This window comes from Portunus trituberculatus, chromosome 46 (assembly GCF_017591435.1).
Source record: "Portunus trituberculatus isolate SZX2019 chromosome 46, ASM1759143v1, whole genome shotgun sequence".
Taxonomy (NCBI): domain Eukaryota; kingdom Metazoa; phylum Arthropoda; class Malacostraca; order Decapoda; family Portunidae; genus Portunus; species Portunus trituberculatus.
Genome location: NC_059300.1, coordinates 22,867,681 through 22,886,132, shown reverse-complemented (window position 1 = coordinate 22,886,132; position 18,452 = coordinate 22,867,681). Strand labels below are relative to the sequence as shown.

The following is an 18,452-nucleotide window of genomic DNA, read 5'->3' as shown; positions in this document are numbered from 1 at the left end:
TGCACTAACGCAGGTAACGTGTTAAGCGGCGAAAACATGTTAAGTGGAGCAGAAATATGGGTCAACCTCTTCGTACTGCGGAGTGGAAGAGATTGAGACAGAGGCAGCAAATACCAGCACTAGGAGCTGGATCCAAGATTCTTTAACAACATCAGAGCAACCTCCTGCCGCAAAACGGCATCCATGAACGCTTGGAGGGACGGTGATGAGCAGGGCCGTTTCTAGCTATAGGCGGACAAGGCTATTGCCTAGGGCCCCCAAGCCACCAGAGGGCCCCCTGGGTAGCTCGGAAAATTTAAATTTCCTAAGTCACCCAGGGGCTCCGACGAAAAATTGAAATCTAGGGCCCCCACAAAGCTAGAAATGGCCCTGGTGATGAGGTTGCTATCAGGTTGCTCTGAGGTTGCTGGGAACAGCACCTCTCGAGGTGGTGTCACTGCCTTGTATATGCATTTATTTTCACAAAACAACATTTCTATTAGCTTTTTACAAACCTTTCCCCCAAGAAAGGATTGTTTTGTAATGCATAAAGTGAAGTCTTACATAGAATACCAAAAAATAAAGCAGAGATGAGATCAGCCACAGACAAGGCAGAGACTCGCGGCTACTAATGAAATACTGCGGTATTTCGTTAGTGATTTATTATTACTCAGTGCCACGGAGTCAAGGTTATCCTCCTGGCATGAGCGTATATGAATACTAAGATATGATATCCATTATAGCAGGCAAGAGAGGAGTGGAAACAAATATCGTAATGAAAGCAACACGCAAGCTAAAAGGGTCACAAGAAGACAAAGAAGCGGCTGAGTCGCCGTGAGTCTCTGCCTCGTCTGTGGCCAATCTCATTTCTGCTTTATTTTTTGGTATTCCATGTAAGATTTCACTTTATGCATTACAAAACAATCCTTTCTTGGGGGCAAGGTTTATAAAAAGCTAATAGAAATAGTGTTCTCCTGTCTCCAAATGAAATGAATGTTAGATTACGTATAGCCAAGGATAGATAAAGTAAGACATGGATCCAGGTAGCGCTGCATGGAGGAACCAAAACATACGCCAGCCGAAAATCAACGTTATATAGAAACACCTATTGGTTTAAGGAAAATGACTGAGGATACTATGGATAAGGATTTCTCGGGTTTCCGAGTTGAACGAGGAAATATGAAGAAACTTGTAAATGTAGAGAGAGAATTAAGATATTTGAAGGAGGCGATGTCCAGTCTCATGAACAAACATGACCAACTGGTAACAGAAAACACAGCATTGAAATTGAGAATAACTGAATGTGAAAAGGTCAGTGGAATAAACCAGGATTTAAAAGAAGAGATTTTAGAAATAAGGAAGCAAAATGACGCTCTAAAAACCACATGCCAGAACTTGCAGGATAAAGTGCAGCAATGGGTTACAGACAGGATAGAAGGTGGTTTAGGTGAAAACAAATTGAAAGAACTAAGAAATGAATGGAAACAAGAACAAGAGGAGAAAAAACTCAAGTTTACAGAAGTGGTAAAGAGACAAATTCAGGACAACACAAAAGTTGCTGTAATTGAAGTTATCAAAGAAAAGGAAAGTAATAGTGCGGGATGCAGTGGACAAGAAAAAAGTTTCGTGATCTACGGGATGAGAGAAAAGAAAAATCCAAATAAATTAACAATAGAATGTGAAGAAAGGGAAATGGCCAATACGGTTATCAAAAAGGTACAAGACAGCACACAAGAATTTGACCAGGAGGTGGAGGAAGTGGTTAGGCTGGGAAGTTACACTGAAGGGGGTAAGAGACCAATGAAAGTGAAAATGAGATCTCAAGTGGTTGTAGAAGAAATAATGGCTAGAATAGGGAAGTTAGCCGATGTTGTCGATCACAAGGAAATATGGATAAAAAAAATATGAACTTAGAGGAAAGGGAAAAGGAAAAAGTGCTAAGTAGTGAGGCTAAGGAAAAAAATGAGAAAAGGACAGAGATAGAGAAGAAGAATTTTTACTGGAGGGTTCTGGATATGAGACTAAAGAAGTGGTACTTAAGGAAAAAAGAGGAGGTTGTGGAGGAGGCAATAAATTAAGAGTGACTTATACTAACATAGATGGTTTGTTATCAAGTATATTGGAAGTTCGGGACTATTTGAAAGAGAAAAAGCCAGATGTAATGTGTAACGTTGAAACAAAACTGAAGAATGAGATACATGTCAACTTTAAAGAGGAAGGATATAATACCTGGAGGAGGGACAGGAAGGATAAAGGGGGAGGAGGAGTGCTAATAATGGTTCGTGATAACATTTGTTTGGAGGATGTGCAATATGGAGAGGACAAAGTGGAAGCATTGGGAGTAACAATCAGAACAGAAGATTTGAAGAAGAGAAAAATTATAGTTACTTATGTTCCACCAAAGACTAATACATGGGGATCAGAAGAACATAAAGATATGCAAAGAGAGATGATAAAGTATCTGGATAACATGATAAGAAGAGATAGAAGAATACTCTTAGTTGGAGACTTCAACTGTAAAAAAATAATGGGAGAGAGATGGAAGTAATGGACAATGCTGGGCAGTGGAGTGAGAAAGTGTTACAGTTGACTATGGTTAATACAATGGACCAGTGGGTAGAAGAGTCAACAAGGTACAGGGGGGAAGAGGAACTATTGTCACTTGACCTAGTCTTCACAAAAAAACCGGAGTTCCCTCCAATCATACAATACCTTAGTCCAATGGGGAAAAGTGATCATGTGACATTAGAGATGCAAATGCAGGAGCAAGAGGAAATAAGATACAGAGAGGACCATAAAGGAGAGATATTAAATTATGCAAGAGCGGATTTTGAAAAATTAACGAGTTATTTTGCTGATATTCAGTGGAGTAATATTATGTGCAGGAAGACTGTACAAGAGAAATATGACATATTCTTATAGGAATACAATGAAGGAGTAAAAAAGTTTGTTCCTGTTTATAGAGTTCAGAAAAAATACATGCATGGTACAATGCTAGATGCTTACAAGCAAAAAAGGCAAAGGATAAAGCATGGAAGAAACTCTTAAAGCAGGGAAATGACTATAATAGACGGCAGTACAAAGATACTAGAACTAGAAATGAATATATTACAATAAGGAGAGAGGAAGAAAGAAAGTTTGAGAAGGATATAGTGGATAAAAGCAAGAATGAACCCAAACTTTTCTCCAAGTTTATAAATGGCAAAACAAAGAATAAGGAAACAATTGAAAAAATAATTAAAGAAGGAAAGACATACCAAACAGAGAAAGAAATGTGTGAAATAATGAATGAGAGCTTCAAAATGGTATTCACTGAAGAAGATGACTTCACAGAACCTAATAGGACATTGAATTGCCTAGGATTACAGGAGATTGCAGTGTGCAAAGAGGATATTGGAAGATTAGTGGACAGGTTGGAAGTCAGAAAAGCAATGGGGCCAGATGGTGTATCAGGCTGGGTGTTAAAAGAATGTAAAGTGCAATTACTGGAGCCAATTTGGGAAATAATTAAAAGTTCAATAAATGAAGGGAGAGTTCCACTGGAGTGGAAGAGAGCCAATGTAGTACTGATATTTAAAGGAGGAAAGGCAACAGAACCACTAAACTACAGACCAGTGTCACTTACAAGTGTCGTAGGGAAGTTATGTGAAATAATTATCAAAGAAAGATGGGTTAAATTTCTAGAAGAGGAGCAAGTCATATCAAACAGACAATTTGGGTTCAGGACAGGGCAGTCATGTGTATCAAACTTATTAAGCTTCTACTCCAGGGTTATTGCAGGACTTGAAAACAGAGATGGATGGATAGGCACAGTATGCCTGGACATAAAAAGGCATTTGATAAAGTCCCTCACGGAAGACTTCTTTGGAAACTAGAGAACATAGGAGGAATGCGTGGAACCTTGCTCGAATGGACAAGAGATTATTTGAAGGATAGAGAAATGAGAGCTGTGATCAGAGATGCATTCTCATCTTGGAGTAAAGCAACTAGCGGGGTGCCACAAGGGTCAGTGTTAGCCCCCATTATGTTTCAAGTTTATGTAAACGACATTCACATTGGAATAAATAGCTATATGAATTTATTTGCTGATGATGCAAAGTTGCTAAAAGTTATCAAAACCAGAGAGGACTGTATACTGCTACAGGAACATTTAAACAAGATCTATGAATGGAGCAAGAAGTGGAAATGGAGTTTAATGCCAAGAAATGTCACATAATGGAACTAGGAAAGAGTAAGAGAAGACCAGTATGGAACTATTTAATGGGAGAGGAGCAAATAACGAAGACAAATGAGGAAAAAGATCTTGGAGTGATCATACAAGAAAATCTGAGCCCTGATAAACACAAACAAGATATTTGGACTATTATATAGGATGTAGACTAATATAAGAGTGGCATTTCATTACATGGATAAAGATATGATGAAAAAAATCATCACAAGCATGATACGACCAAGACTGGAATATGCAGCAGTGGTATGGTCTCCGAGTTCTAAAAAAGATATAAGAAAACTGGAAAGGATACAGAAGATTGCTACAAAGATGGTGCTGGAATTAAAGTACCTCACATATGAAGAACAACTGAAGGAAATAGGACTGCCAACCTTACAAGATAGAAGAGAATTCGGGGACCTAATAACAATGTATAAGATAGTAAATTATATTGAAATGATAGACAAAGAAGACCTGGTGCTGTTGGCAGAAGAGGATGGAAGGACTAGAGGACATGAAAAGAAGATCAGGATGAGGCAGTGTGTGAAGGATGTTGGAAAATACAGTTTTCCACACAGAACGTTGGAAATATGGAATGCATTGGATAATGGAATTGTTGCAGCACATAGTGTGCATAACCTTAAAGAAAAATTAGATATATGGAGATATGGAGACAGGATACTATGAGCCCTGCTCGAACCCTGTACAATACAGCTAGGTAAATACACACACATATCCTAAGCTGGAATATGCAGCAGTGGTGTGGTCATTGAGCTCTAAAAAGAGATGTAAGAAGAATTAGAATGGATTCAGAAGATTACTACAAAGATGGTGCTGGAACTAAAAGGACCTAACTTATGAAGAAAGGCTTAAGGAAATGGGACTACCAACCTTACAAGATAGAAGAAAACAAGGAGACCTAATAACAATGTATGAAATAATAAATGGCATTGAAAAGATAGACAAGGAAGACCTGGTGCTGGTGACAGAGGAAACTAGAAAGACAAGAGGACCTGTAAAGAGAATTAGGCTGAGGCAGTGTGTGAAGGATATTAGAAAATACAGTTTTCCACATAGAATGGTGGAAAAATGGAATGCATTGAGTGATGAAGTTGTTACAACACATAATATGCATAACTTTAAAGAAAAATTGGATAAATGGAGACATGGAGATAGGACACTATGAGCCCCACTCGAACCCTGAACCCCTGTATGGTACAACTAGGTAAACTCGGTAAATACACACCTTCATGTTGCCCAAGTTTTGATTTCCATACAATGTAAGTGCTTCTTTGTTTTGTGATATAGCGAGGGACCACTGTGTGATCTATTGACCTATGCAGTAGATAATGGTACGTGAAGTGCATTTGAACACCCCTTGGATTCAATATCTATCTTGAGTGCGTGATTTTCACATATCACCACATGGCAACTTCATTCCTACTTGAGATGGAAGGAGCCTGAACACTGGTTTGCCATTATCCAGCTGCCTTTCATACTAGCTACATTTACATTCTGGCATGCTACCCAGGCTGGAATCTCTCCTCTCACCAGATATCATACTTTAGAAGTTTCTGTGCATTCTTAAGAAGTGTTAATGTAAATATTGGACTGTAAAACCCTGGTGAAATGGCAAAAATAGACTAATGTATGGTTTGTTTCACCAGAGAGGAAGAAAGTGTGGGCAGGAAACTCATAGTGCCAAGTGTATGGTCTGAGTTAGGTGTTAGGGTAGAGGTTTCACTCATTGTTGAGGTCAATTTGACCCTCCTGGGGTAAACCATGGTTGTGTATTGGGTAGGTGCACCAGGTTGGGTGTCACCCAATAAGCAGTTAGGTTAGTTTATTGTGGTGTGTGAGTTGTGGGGTGTCCTGGCATATCATTCCTAGTAGAAAGGTAGGTAGGCAAACCACCTACTCTAAATTTCAACTAAGGAAAAGGGGAAAAAAGAAAAGGAAAAGAGGTACAGTAAAACCAGATTGAATTGGACTTGAATAAGCTGGATATCAAAAAGTCGAACACCTTCAGGATCTCTTTTACATTCAATTCTGAGTCCACCAGTAGGTTTTTTTTTTTTTTTTATGTGAGAAAAGATAATGGTAGGATTAGAATATGGAGGGTGTGACCAAGTGGTAAGCATCAACTTTGGTAAATTAGATTATGTTTAATAACTGTACAGTCACAAGTATGTACCCATAGGTGTTGTGTTCTTATTTTTCTCATTTCTCTGTTAAATAAGGATGTTTGCATTCCATTGACTATGGGATTTTCCTTAATAGTCAAATGACTGAAGAACACCCACATGTTGCTATCAGTCTTGTCTCTTTTGGTAAGTGTATCAGGGAACACCAGGAGGCAGCCTCTCTGGAGTACCACTTTAAAAGTCCTGTCTGGTTGTTTTGGTATTCATAGAGCAATCATCCAAACTGTGAAGAATGACACTGCCAACACAAGAGACCCAAAACAAAGAAAAAATAAAAGGAAGTGCAAGTGTGGGAATAAATGGAGATTTGTCTCTTTGTCATATTGGATGAAGTAATGCTTGGGAACAGAAGTCATATAGAGAATTAAAACTAGAATGGTAAAGGAGGGTTTACTGCAGATTTCTTGTTTCCTAACAAGGTGGATTTGACAAGTTAAGGATAGGAAATCAAACACTGTAAGACAAAACAACCTAGAATGAAATAGTATGGTACTTTCTGTATATGACCTGTTTTTACAGTGTGTCAAAATCGTGCTGAGAAAGTCATTGAGAAGTCTGACGAGGAGCACCTCCAGCCTTTCAAGGACCGCATGACAGACTTCTTTGCAAAAGGTGGGCTGTGAAGGCTGGGTGACCAGTAGACAACCATAATTGAATGAATGACATACATGCTTTTTAACTATTTTCCAATTTCTTGACTTGGAAAATGAGCTAGAAAATATTTTTCCCCCTAGGTGTTACAAATTTAACCTGTTAAACTATTTCATACATTAAGTGTGAAAACCTATTAAATGAAAAATTATTTGATCTCATAGGATGAGGTTTTTAAAATACTGGTTCCGTGAATCTGAAAACATTTTAATGCTTGATGATATGAATGTTCCATAGAGAGAAAGCATGTCTGTAATGACCTGAAGATTCTCATCACAAGTTTTCTGCTTTATGACCAGTAATACATATGTGTGTGTGTGTCTGTGTCTGTGTGTATGTGTACGTGAGTGTGTGCATGTGTGTGTGTGTGTGTAGCAGAGTCTCAGATTCTCTAACTTTATCTCTGTTTTTCTTTTCAGCCAAAAAAGAAATAGAAACAGAGGAAAAATACCTAAGTGAATGCAAAGCACAGTAAGTGGTCTGAGTTATTCACTTGTTTTTACATATGAAGTTTTCAGTTTATAGTCTTTCTTTACTGTACCTTGCATCTTCACATCATTCACTGCTCTTTTCTTTTCAGATTCAACTTAGTCATGAAGTACTTCCAATTCACTGGCAAAGGAACAGAAGTAACACCTAATGACTTCTTCAGTGTTTGGTCACCATTTTGCAATGACTTCATGATCATATGGCAGAAGGAGCAGCTCAAAATTGTCAAACAAAGGTATAGAAATTTAAAATTTTTTATTCTTCAGAGGATAGGAAGGTGATTGGTTAGATGCCATGTTATTATAGACAGTTTAGGTAGTTTTCATCTAGATGTCATGTCTGTCTCATGGCTTAAGTGACAAAATCAACAGTTATTTCAGTTGCCTACTTTAAATTATAGAATTCTCATATTGGATATACAGATGCATGTTAAACTTTGAAGTAATCCTCCCAGCTAGAGAAAAATTTAGAGCCTTTTTTCAGATAGATAAGTTGCTTGAGATTTTAAATCTTCCCTCTACTCACATTTTCTATTATGACACTTATAGTATTCAATCAGAACACACCCAATACATTGAAATACTATGCTATTGATCTAGAACAGTGGTTCTTAACCTGGAGTACCTGTACCCCCAAGGGGTACGAAACCTTAAACCTAGGGTAACGAGACATGGTAGCCAGTGCAATGATACCGTATATTTACCATGAGAAAGCAAAACATATATTTTCCTAATTTTTCTCTTACTATAATTGTCTCAATTTTTTAAGTTAGTGCCGTAAACAATCTCCTTATGTTTTCAATGGTTTCATACACGTTTTCTTTAGATCACATACTAAAATGTGTTAGTGTATTATGTAGTATTACTCATAATTACTGTTATAATTTGCATTCAGTGAATCCTACTAATTGACACTTTTCATTTGAAATAAAAAAGTGCCTTTGTTCAGTAATTAAAAAATCTAATAATTTCTCAGCAAGGTTTTTATCACTAATCCTTTTCATATGTTTGTATAGTATTTATATTGGAGGGGGTACGAGAAATTTTTCTGAGATATCAAGGGGTACAGGCACTGAAAGAGGTTAAGAACCACTGCTCTAGAAGCTTGAATTAATTTTCCTAGTTAGTAGTGTTCACACATTCACTGTTATATGAGTTCCTACGTCACTTGATGAAAAAAATAAACTGTTGTTTTTTTAATAGTGTAAACAACACCATCTAACTGTAGCAAGTCATGAGAAAATTACAGTTGCTAAACATTGAGGCACTTGTTAGTTGCTAAATTGGTATAGAATAACAATTACTAATATTACTAATGTCAAGTTTTCATTGGAGCTGTATTTCCCTTTCAGAATGAAGGAAGCAGAAGAAAAGGTAAAGAAGATGACTGAAGAGAAGAAGGATGTTGCCAAGAAAACCAAAGAAGCAGGTGGGCTTAAAAGCAAACTGAAAGATAAGTTGAAATCAAAGTAGTAATGTTGACATGAGGGTCTCTAAATGCAAAGATGATGTCATTGGTAAATAGATGGACTTGGCATGGGAGTACAGCAGATCCCAGGCTAGTCATGAAGCTGGTGTTCATTCCATGATAGCTTGTAGTTGTGATATCTACATGTGGTATTGTATGTGTACTATGAATGAGATTACAGTACTAATTTATCTTATTAGTTGGAGATAAAAATGTTACATAATCACTTTTCTATGTATGTAAGGAGGATTAATTAGTGTAATTTTTATATGAAGTGTAATAAAGTTGATAGCTTTTAGAGAAGTGAGAAATATATAATTTTCTATAAAAATACAAAAAGTCATGGAAGGATTTTATAGAGTTTTCAGTCAGTGTTCATAATATTTTAGAATAAGCCAGATGGAAGCAGTTGCTTCCGAGCTACACTGTGATAGCTTGGAAGGAGATCCTATCCCTGAGCAGACATTTTTCATGTGGTTCATAAGATGGTGCAATGATGAAGGAGGTGGAAGTTGGTGTCTGTTACATTATAGAAAGAATGTCCAGTATAAGTATAATTTAGTGCCATTTGGACATGCTCAGGGTAAATTATCTCCTTCAAAATGTTGATTAAATGCCTTATTGACCATAAATAAAAGAAAATAGGTAAAATCTCTGCATATGTCTTTTGTTTGCAGGCCATTGAGAGATTCTAAATCCTAACTTGGACCAAATACTTGATTAGTTTTCTCACTTCTTTTTATGGTCTTTTGAATTCTTACAAGCACAAAACCTCATTCTTGATGGCTTTTGTAGAGTGCATTTGTGGGTCAAGTCTTGGTTGTATATGGGTTTTTTTTTTTAGACATTATATACATATAAGCATATCTGGTTATGATGCTCTTGAATGAATTAGTGCATCAAAAAACCTGCTAATAGTCTTAAGTCGTGATCGGAATTTGTAATGCTCACTGTTATCACCTATTTAAAGAAGGAAGAGTTCATTCATCATTTCTGTGGCATTCAGAAATACACACTAAAATTCAGACTGTTATTGATTTTCTTGGCTGGATTTCAGTACATTGCAAAACAAACTCATTTATATATACTAGCTTAAAACATTGTTAAGAAAACTAAATACAGTGCCTTCACTGAGTTTCACATTATCCAATTTTGTGGCGAGTCCTAAATTTTTACCATCCTGACTTTTTACATTATCTCTCTGAGTTTCACACTTATTGTCTATAGATCATAATTCCTACCATTGGTATTACAGATAACAAAATTAAATACATACTTGCTACACATTGTATGTGTTTTTTTTTTCACATACAGTGCAAATTTCCAAATATACAATTCCTTTATATGGATAAACCACAACAAGTCTTGCTGGTTTGGATGTGACAGAGGAGAGAGAAAGGTCAGTAACAGCATGACTGTATTATAAAGAACACTGAAACATTTGAAAAGTGTTTGTAGCAGATACAACAGCACTGCATCGTGCTAAATGTAAGGATGAAATACACACTTACTCAGTTTAAGATGCAGCATACTGCACTGTTGTATCACATTAGATGAGGACAAAACACACACACTCACAGGTTCAGATGCTATGGCACTGCACTGCCACAGCACTGTGTTATACTGGATGTAAGGACAAAACACATACCTACTCTGTAGTTCTGGGCCATGTGTTTTCAGTTCCCTGAGTTTTGTGATCCTCAAGATCAGCACTATGTATTTGGAAAAAATGAGCACAAATTCTTACAAGGCACTGTATAATGAATTTCTGAATTACATACATGTCAAAATTGCATATGTATGTATTTCAAATAAGTTCTGAAATAGATGAAAGCTAAAACATTTACCAATTTATAACAAACTGAGTAGAAAATTTATAAAAATTGTTCTATTAACTATTTGGAAATCTCATTAAAATCTTTCATACATTTTAAATATGATATTATGTTAGAATTAAGTAACAAGACTGAAAGATACTTTTGCTGAAATTTAAAACAAGAATACTTTTCAGTTTTTATATTGTGTGTGGTTCCTCACAGCCATACTTTTCCTCATTCCCATCATCATCATTGTTACTTTGATGTCACCATCTCACTCCAGTCCTTTGTGTTGTATCTGTTTTATTCTCTCACACAATTCTAAAGTGACATGGCACCTTAATAAGATTGGTGGTTGTTTGTGTGTGTCTGTATGTGTGTATGTGGGATGTGTATTAAATTAGGAATATACATAAAGCAAAAACAATCAAAATGGCTGGAGTGCAAACTCAGTGAATGTGTTTGTATATTCTCAATCTTTAATGAGTCCCATAAATTATGTGGAAGTGAAGTGATGTAATGAGTGAACTAGAAAGTTCATGAAGGGTACCAAAGGATGTATAATTTCTCTCTCTCTCTCTCTCTCTCTCTCTCTCTCTCTCTCTCTCTCTCTCTCTCTCTCTCTCTCTCTCTCTCTCTCTCTCTCATTATAAATACTGGTGACTCACTGTTATGGAAGAAAGTACATTTTGAAGAATATTATTGCAGGTTTCTTTACTTTAGAGATGCCAATATATGCAGCTTTCTGGCAATACATTCTTTCTGGTGCAGTTCCAATTGTGTATATTTCTGTGGGTGTGAATGTTAGCCTGCATGAATGTGTGTGTGTGTGTGTGTGTGTGTGTGTGTGTGTGCACTTCTTCCTCAGGTGCCCAGGATCTCATGGTGTGTGGTGGCTTAGGTGCTTCCAGCAAGGGCATTGGGTGGTGCCTGGTGAAGAAAATCCACCTGCTTTTTCATGTAGCAAATTTATATTATATAAGAGGACTGCTGGTAATAAACAGATTTGTTATGTAATGTACTTTTCATTATAACATGATGATGAAGTAAGTAGTGTATTATCTTTTAGCATGGGGACTCATTTTTCATTGCAAAAATTTAGGTGAAAAGAAAAGAAATAGTTTCATTAAAAAATGGACTTAATGAAAACTAAGCATCTAAGATACTGTCTGTTTAGTTCATTAAACATCCTGATAATCCTTTAAATAGATTTAGGTTCCATAAGAGGATGGAAAAATAGACTGCTTTTTAGGGAATTTTCTGTTGAAATTTACTAGCAGCATTTTTTTCTGCTGGGAATTCATTCCAAAGTGGTCACACAGAGGACTATAATATCCTGAGGAATATCAGACAAAGAAAAAATAAAATGGTCAATAGAATCAAGACACTGTGGCAGTAGGGCTGGCTTTTAGCAGTTTGTTAAAAAGTAGAGAAAAAAATTATTGGTAAACTTGTCAAAATTTCATATCAACAAAAATATTACAAATTAGTCTTGTAGATAGCTGTAGGTGATGAGAAAACTTGCTATCAGTGGTTCACGTTGTTGCTAGATGTTTAAAATATGATGAAAAATATAGATTGACATATATTATCTATGGTAAGTAATGTCAGAACCACTAGCAGGGCTCTCACTTTTCTGAAGAAATTTAATAGAAAATTGGTGGAAACTCCATGGAAATTATACATTTGCTTAAGGAAATTTTATGCATAAACACACACACTCATAGGTTCTCCTATCTCCAAATGAAAAAAGTGTTAGATCACATATAGCTAAGGAATGAATAACGAGAGAGAGATGAAATCAAGTAGTGCTGCCAGGCGCATGGCGGAAGCAAAACATACGCCGAGTGAAAACCAACGCTTTATTGAAACCCCTAATGGTTTAAGGAAACTGACTGAAGATACTATGGGAAAGGAATTCTCGGGTTTCCGGGAAGGCTTGTTAATGTAGAAAGATAATTTAAGATATATGAAGGAGGTGATGTCCAGCCTCATGGACAAACAAGCCTGATTGCAAACGGAAAACAGCCCTGAAGTTGAGAGTAGTTGAATGTGAGGTCAGTGGAATAAACCAGGAATTAAAAGAGGAGATTCTAGAAATAAGGAAGCAAAATGACGCTCTAAAAACCACATGCCAGAATTATGAAAGCTCTTTAAAGAGCTTGCAGGATAAAGTGCAAGACGGGTTTACAGACAGGGCAGAAGGTGGTCTAGGTGATAACAAATTGAAAGAATAAGAAATGAATGGAAACAGGAGCAAGAAGAAGAAAAAGTCAAATTTTAAGAAGTGGTAAGGAGACAAATTCAGGAGAACACAAAAGTCGCTGTAATAGAAGTTAGCACGGAAAAGGAAAATATAGTGCAGGATGCAGTGGACAAGAAAAAAAGCTTCATGATTTATGGGATGAGGGAAAAGAAAAACCCAAATAAATTCACAAGAGATCGTGAAGGGAAATGGCCAAAACAGTTATCAAATGAGTACAAGACAGCACACAAAAATTTGACCAGGAGGTGGAGGAAGTGATTAGGCTGGGAAGGTACAGTGAAGGGGATAAGAGACCAATGAAGGTGAAAATGAGATCTCAAGTGGTTGTAGAGGAAATTATGGCTAGGAAAGGGAAGCTGGCCGATGATGCCAATCACGAGGAAATATGGATAAATAGAGATATGAACTTAGAGGAAAGGGAAAAGGAGAAAGCACTAAGAAGTGAAGCTAAGGGAAAATAAACGAGAAAAGGACAGAGATAGAGAAGAAGACTTTATTGGAGGGTTCTGGATATGTGACTAAAGAAGTGGTACCTAAGGAAAAAAGAGGAGGCAATAAATTAAGAGTGACTTATATTAATGTAGATGGGTTGTTATCAAGCATATTGGAAGTTCAGGATTATTTGAAAGAGAAAAAGCCGTATGTAATGTGCATCGTTGAACAAAACTGAAAAAAGAGATCCATGTCAACTTGAAAGAGGAGGGATATAATACCTGGAGGAGGGACAGGAAGGATAAAGGGGAAGGAGGAGTGCTAATAATGGTTCGTGATAATATATGTGTGGAGGATGTGCAATATGGTGAGGACAAGGTGGAAGTAATGGGAGTAACAATCAGAACAGAAGATTTGAAAAAAAGAAAAATTATAGTTACATATGTTCCACCAAAGACTAATACATGGGGATTAGAAGAGCATAAAGATATGCAAAAGAGAGGTGATAAAGTGCCTAGATAACATGATAAGAAGAGATAGAACAATACTCTTAGTTGGAGACTTTAACTGTAAAAAAATAAACTGGAGAGAGATGGAAGTAATGGATAATGCTGGGCAATGGAGTGAGAAAGTGTTACAGTTGACGATGGTTAATACAATGGGCCAGTGGGTGGAGGAGTCAACAAGGTACAGGGGGGAAGAAGAACCATCGTTGCTTGACCTAGTTTTCACAAAGAAACCAGAGTCCCCTCCAATCATACAATACCTTAGTCCAATGAGGAAAAATTATCATGTGACAGTAGAGATACAAATGCAGGAGGAAGAAGAGATAACTTACAGAGAGGACTATAAAGGAGAGAGATTAAATTATGCAAGAGCGGATTTTGAAAAATTAACGAGTTATTTTGCTGATATTGAGTGGAGTAATGTTATGTGCAGGAAGACTGTACTAGAGAAATATGACATTCTTACAGAAATACAATGAAGAGGTAAAAAAGTCTGTTCCTGTTTATAGAGTTCAGAAAAAAAATACATGTTTAGTACAATGCTAGATGTATACAAGCAAAAAAGGTAAAGGATAAAGCGTGGAAGAAACTCTTAAAGCAGGGAAATTACTATAATAGTCAGCAGTACAAAGATGCTAGAAATGAATATATTAGAGTAAGGAGAGAGGAAGAAAGAAAGTTTGAGAAAGATGTAGTGGATAAAAGCAAAGATGAACCCAAACTTTTCTACAAGTTTATAAACGGCAAAACAAAGAATAAGGAAACAATTGAAAAAATAATTAAAGAAGGGAAGACATACCAAACAGAAGGAAATGTGTGAAATAATGAATGAGAGCTTCAAAACGGTATTCACTGTAGATGATGATTTCACAGAACCTAATAGGACATTGGATTGCCAGGGATTACAGGAGATTGCAGTGCACAAAGAGGATATTAGAAGATTACTGGATAGGTTGGAAGTCAGACAAGCAATGGGGCCAGATGGTGTATCAGGCTGGGTGTTAAAAGAATGTAAAGAGCAATTACTGGATCCCGTTTGGGAAATGATTAAAAAGTTCAATAAATGAAGGGAAAGTTCCACGAGTGGAAGAGAGCCAACATAATACCGATATTTAAAGGAGGAAAGGCAACAGAATCACTAAACTACAGACCAGTGTCACAAGTGTCGTAGGGTAGTTATGTGAAATAATTATCAAAGAAAAATGGGTTAAATTTTTAGAAGAGGAGCAAGTCATATCGAACAGACAATTTAGGTTCAGGACAGGGTGGTCATGTGTATCAAACTTGTTAAACTTCTACTCAGGAGTTATTGCAGGACTTGAAAACAGAGATGAATTGGTAGACACAGTATACCTGGACATTAAAAAGGCTTTCGATAAAGTCCCGCACAGAAGACTTCTTTGGAAACTAGAGTACAGTGGAGGACTGCGTGAAACTTTGCTCGAATGGACAAGAGATTATTTGAAGGATAGGGAAATGAGAACTGTGATTAGAGATACATACTCATCTTGGAGTAAAGTAACTATCAGAGTGCCACAAGGCTCAGTGTTAGCCCCCATTATGTTTCAAGTTTATGTAAATGACATTCACATTGGGATAAACAGTTATATAAATTTATTTGCTGATGATGCAAAGTTGCTAAAAGTTATCAAAACCTGAGAGGACTGTCTGCTGTTGCTGGAAGATTTAAACAAGATCTATGAATGGAAGAAGAAGTGGAAATTTGAGTTTAATGCCAAGAAATGCCACATAATGGAACTAGGAAAGAGTAAGAGAAGACCAGCATGGAACTATTTAATGGGGGAGGAGCAAATAATGAAGATTAAAGAGGAAAAAGATCTTGGAGTGATCATACAAGAAAATCTGAGCCCTGATAAAGACATAAGCAAGATATTTGGACTATCATATAAGATGTTGACTAATATAAGATTGGCGTTTCATTACATGGATAAAGATATGATGAAAAAAATCATCACATGCATGATACGGCCAAGGCTAGAATATGCAGCAGTAGTATGGTCTCTGAGCTATGAAAAGGATATAAGAAAATTGGAAAGGATACAGAAGATTACTACTAAGATGGTGCCAGAATTAAAGGACCTCACATATGAAGAACGACTGAAGGAAATGGGACTGCCAACCATACAAGATAGAAGAGAATGGGGAGGCCTAATAACAATGTTTAAGATATTAAATGATATTGAAGAAATAGAGAAAGAAGACCTGGTGCTGTTGGCAGAAGAAGATGGAAGGACAAGAGGACATGAAGAGATCAGGATAAGGCAGTTTGTGAAGGATATTGGAAAATACAGTTTGCCACACAGAACAGTGGAAAAATGGAATATATTGGATAATGGAATTGTCACAGCACATAGTGTGCATAACTTTAAAGAAAAACTAGATAACTGGAGATATGGAGACAGGACACTATGAGCCCTGCTCAAACCCTGTACAATACAGCTAGGTAAATATAACTAGGTAAATACACACACACACAGCTGGAGATAGAAATCATGCAATCTACGCCTAGAAATGTGAGAGACTTTGAGGGGTTCGTGACCACTCCAAGTGGATTAGATAAATTAGACATGAATTCCAGAATTCAGGCATTAGAAAGTAAGTTTCTAAATATTAGATCCATAGAAGAAATATTAGATAGAGTCATAGCAGAGAACGATACCTTCAAAAAAGAAATCTATATGTTAACAAGAGAGAATAAAGAGCTATTGAAGGAGAAAGTGGAAATGGAGAAAGAAAATCAACATTTAAGGAAACAATGTGACGAGATGAAGGCTGAACTCCTCGAAATGGAAAAGAAAATATCCGAAGGAGACTTGGGGAAGGAGGAATGCCTTAACCTAATTGATGCCAAAATGAAGGAAGTGAAACAAGAACACCAAGAAGTACAAAAGTCCTTTAAGGAGATAATGAAAAAGCAAGAAGAAGAAAATAAAGCAATTACACAGAGTGAAATGGTAAAGGCATTGAAGGAAAATGAGTATGTGGTGAGAGATATTGCAGAAAAGAAAAAATGCGTGATCATAACAGGTTTGAGGGAGGAAACTTACAGGAACTGGCAAGATAGGAGGGATAAGGAAAATGACAGGATTAAGTTTTTACTAAATAAGATCTCTGAGGAGGAAGAATGCCTATATGCTGAGGTAGAGGAAAGTGTGAGACTAGGAGCTTTTGAAGAAGGCAAGAGTAGACCATTAAAATTGAAATTAAAGTCTCAGGTGGCAGCCGAGGTCTTGCTGAGGAGAGCCTGGAAACTTAAAGACTACGACGAAACCAAAACAATTTACATAAGAAGAAATATGACACAGGAGGAAAGAATGAAAACGAAAGAGCTTGTAACTGAAGTGAGAGAGAAGAATGAGGAAAGAACCGAGGAGGAAAAGACAAGTTTTTTGGAGGATGAGAAATGGGAGGCTGAAGAAGTGGTGGATAAAACAGACGGGATTGACAGTATACTGACTGAAACATGGAAGAAAGAGATTAGGAATGGAATTCAAGTGACATACACGAATATAGATGGATTTCTGTCTAAAAGGCTAGAATGTATGGATTACCTAAGAAACAGTGAACCGGACATAATGTGTGTCTGGTAAGCCATGCCGCACAGTCGACTTCCAGAAGCTCAATGTTTGCTGCAAACAGGAAACTCACCACACTCCCTCACCGTTTGACATGGCCTCTGGGATCCCAGCACACTCCTACAAAACCATGGCAGACGCGCACTGGGGGTTCCACCAGGCGGAGCTGGATGAGGAGAGTAGACGCCTCACTACCTTTATCACACCATGGGGCAGATACCAGTATTGCCGAATGGCCATGGAACACTGCACAATAGGGGATGTGTACACCAAAAGGTTTGACGATGCCATCATCGACCTGCCACGAAAGTACAAATATGTCAACGACACACTCCTCTATGACACAGGTGTGGAGGAGGCCTTTTGGCATGTCTACAAATTTTTGGAAGTATGTGCCAAGGCTGGAGTGATACTGAAGCTGAAGTTTCGCTTCTGCCAGAGGGAGGTTGACTTAGTTGGTTACCACTTGAACTGGAACACATACAGGCCAACTGAAGAGTGCCTTACAGCTATCAAGGACTTTAAGATGCCAGAAAAGCCATCCATCACAAACATGTATTCCTGGTTTGGCTTTGTAAACCAACTGGCACCCTTCCTGGCTACTGCTCCACTCATGTCCCCCTTCAGAGATCTGCTAAAGAAGCCAGCATGTAAGGTCGTCTACTGGGATGAGTGCCTCCAGAAAAAGTTCACCCAGGCCAAAGAGACCATCTGTCAGCTAGCCAAGCAGGGGCTAGTGTACTACGACAAAACCCAACCTACCATCGCCATCACATCCTGGTGCAAGGACGGCATCGGGTTCATAGTGATGCAGCAGTACTGTTCATGCCCAACA

At 37.4% G+C, this 18,452-nt stretch overlaps 1 protein-coding gene across 1 annotated transcript in view; it reads left to right on the top strand.

The window, feature by feature from the left end:
- The window catches only part of LOC123519771 (formin-2-like), a 136,453-nt gene extending 124,619 nt beyond the window's left edge, over nucleotides 1-11,834 (top strand). Inside the window, exons 21-24 of the mRNA XM_045281276.1 lie at nucleotides 6,913-7,005; nucleotides 7,464-7,515; nucleotides 7,625-7,768; nucleotides 8,885-11,834. Of these exons, the coding sequence (XP_045137211.1) occupies nucleotides 6,913-7,005; nucleotides 7,464-7,515; nucleotides 7,625-7,768; nucleotides 8,885-9,005 (410 nt within the window). The 3' untranslated portion in view covers nucleotides 9,006-11,834. The remainder of the gene's footprint in view (nucleotides 1-6,912; nucleotides 7,006-7,463; nucleotides 7,516-7,624; nucleotides 7,769-8,884) is intronic.
- Nucleotides 11,835-18,452: the final 6,618 nt, after the last annotated feature.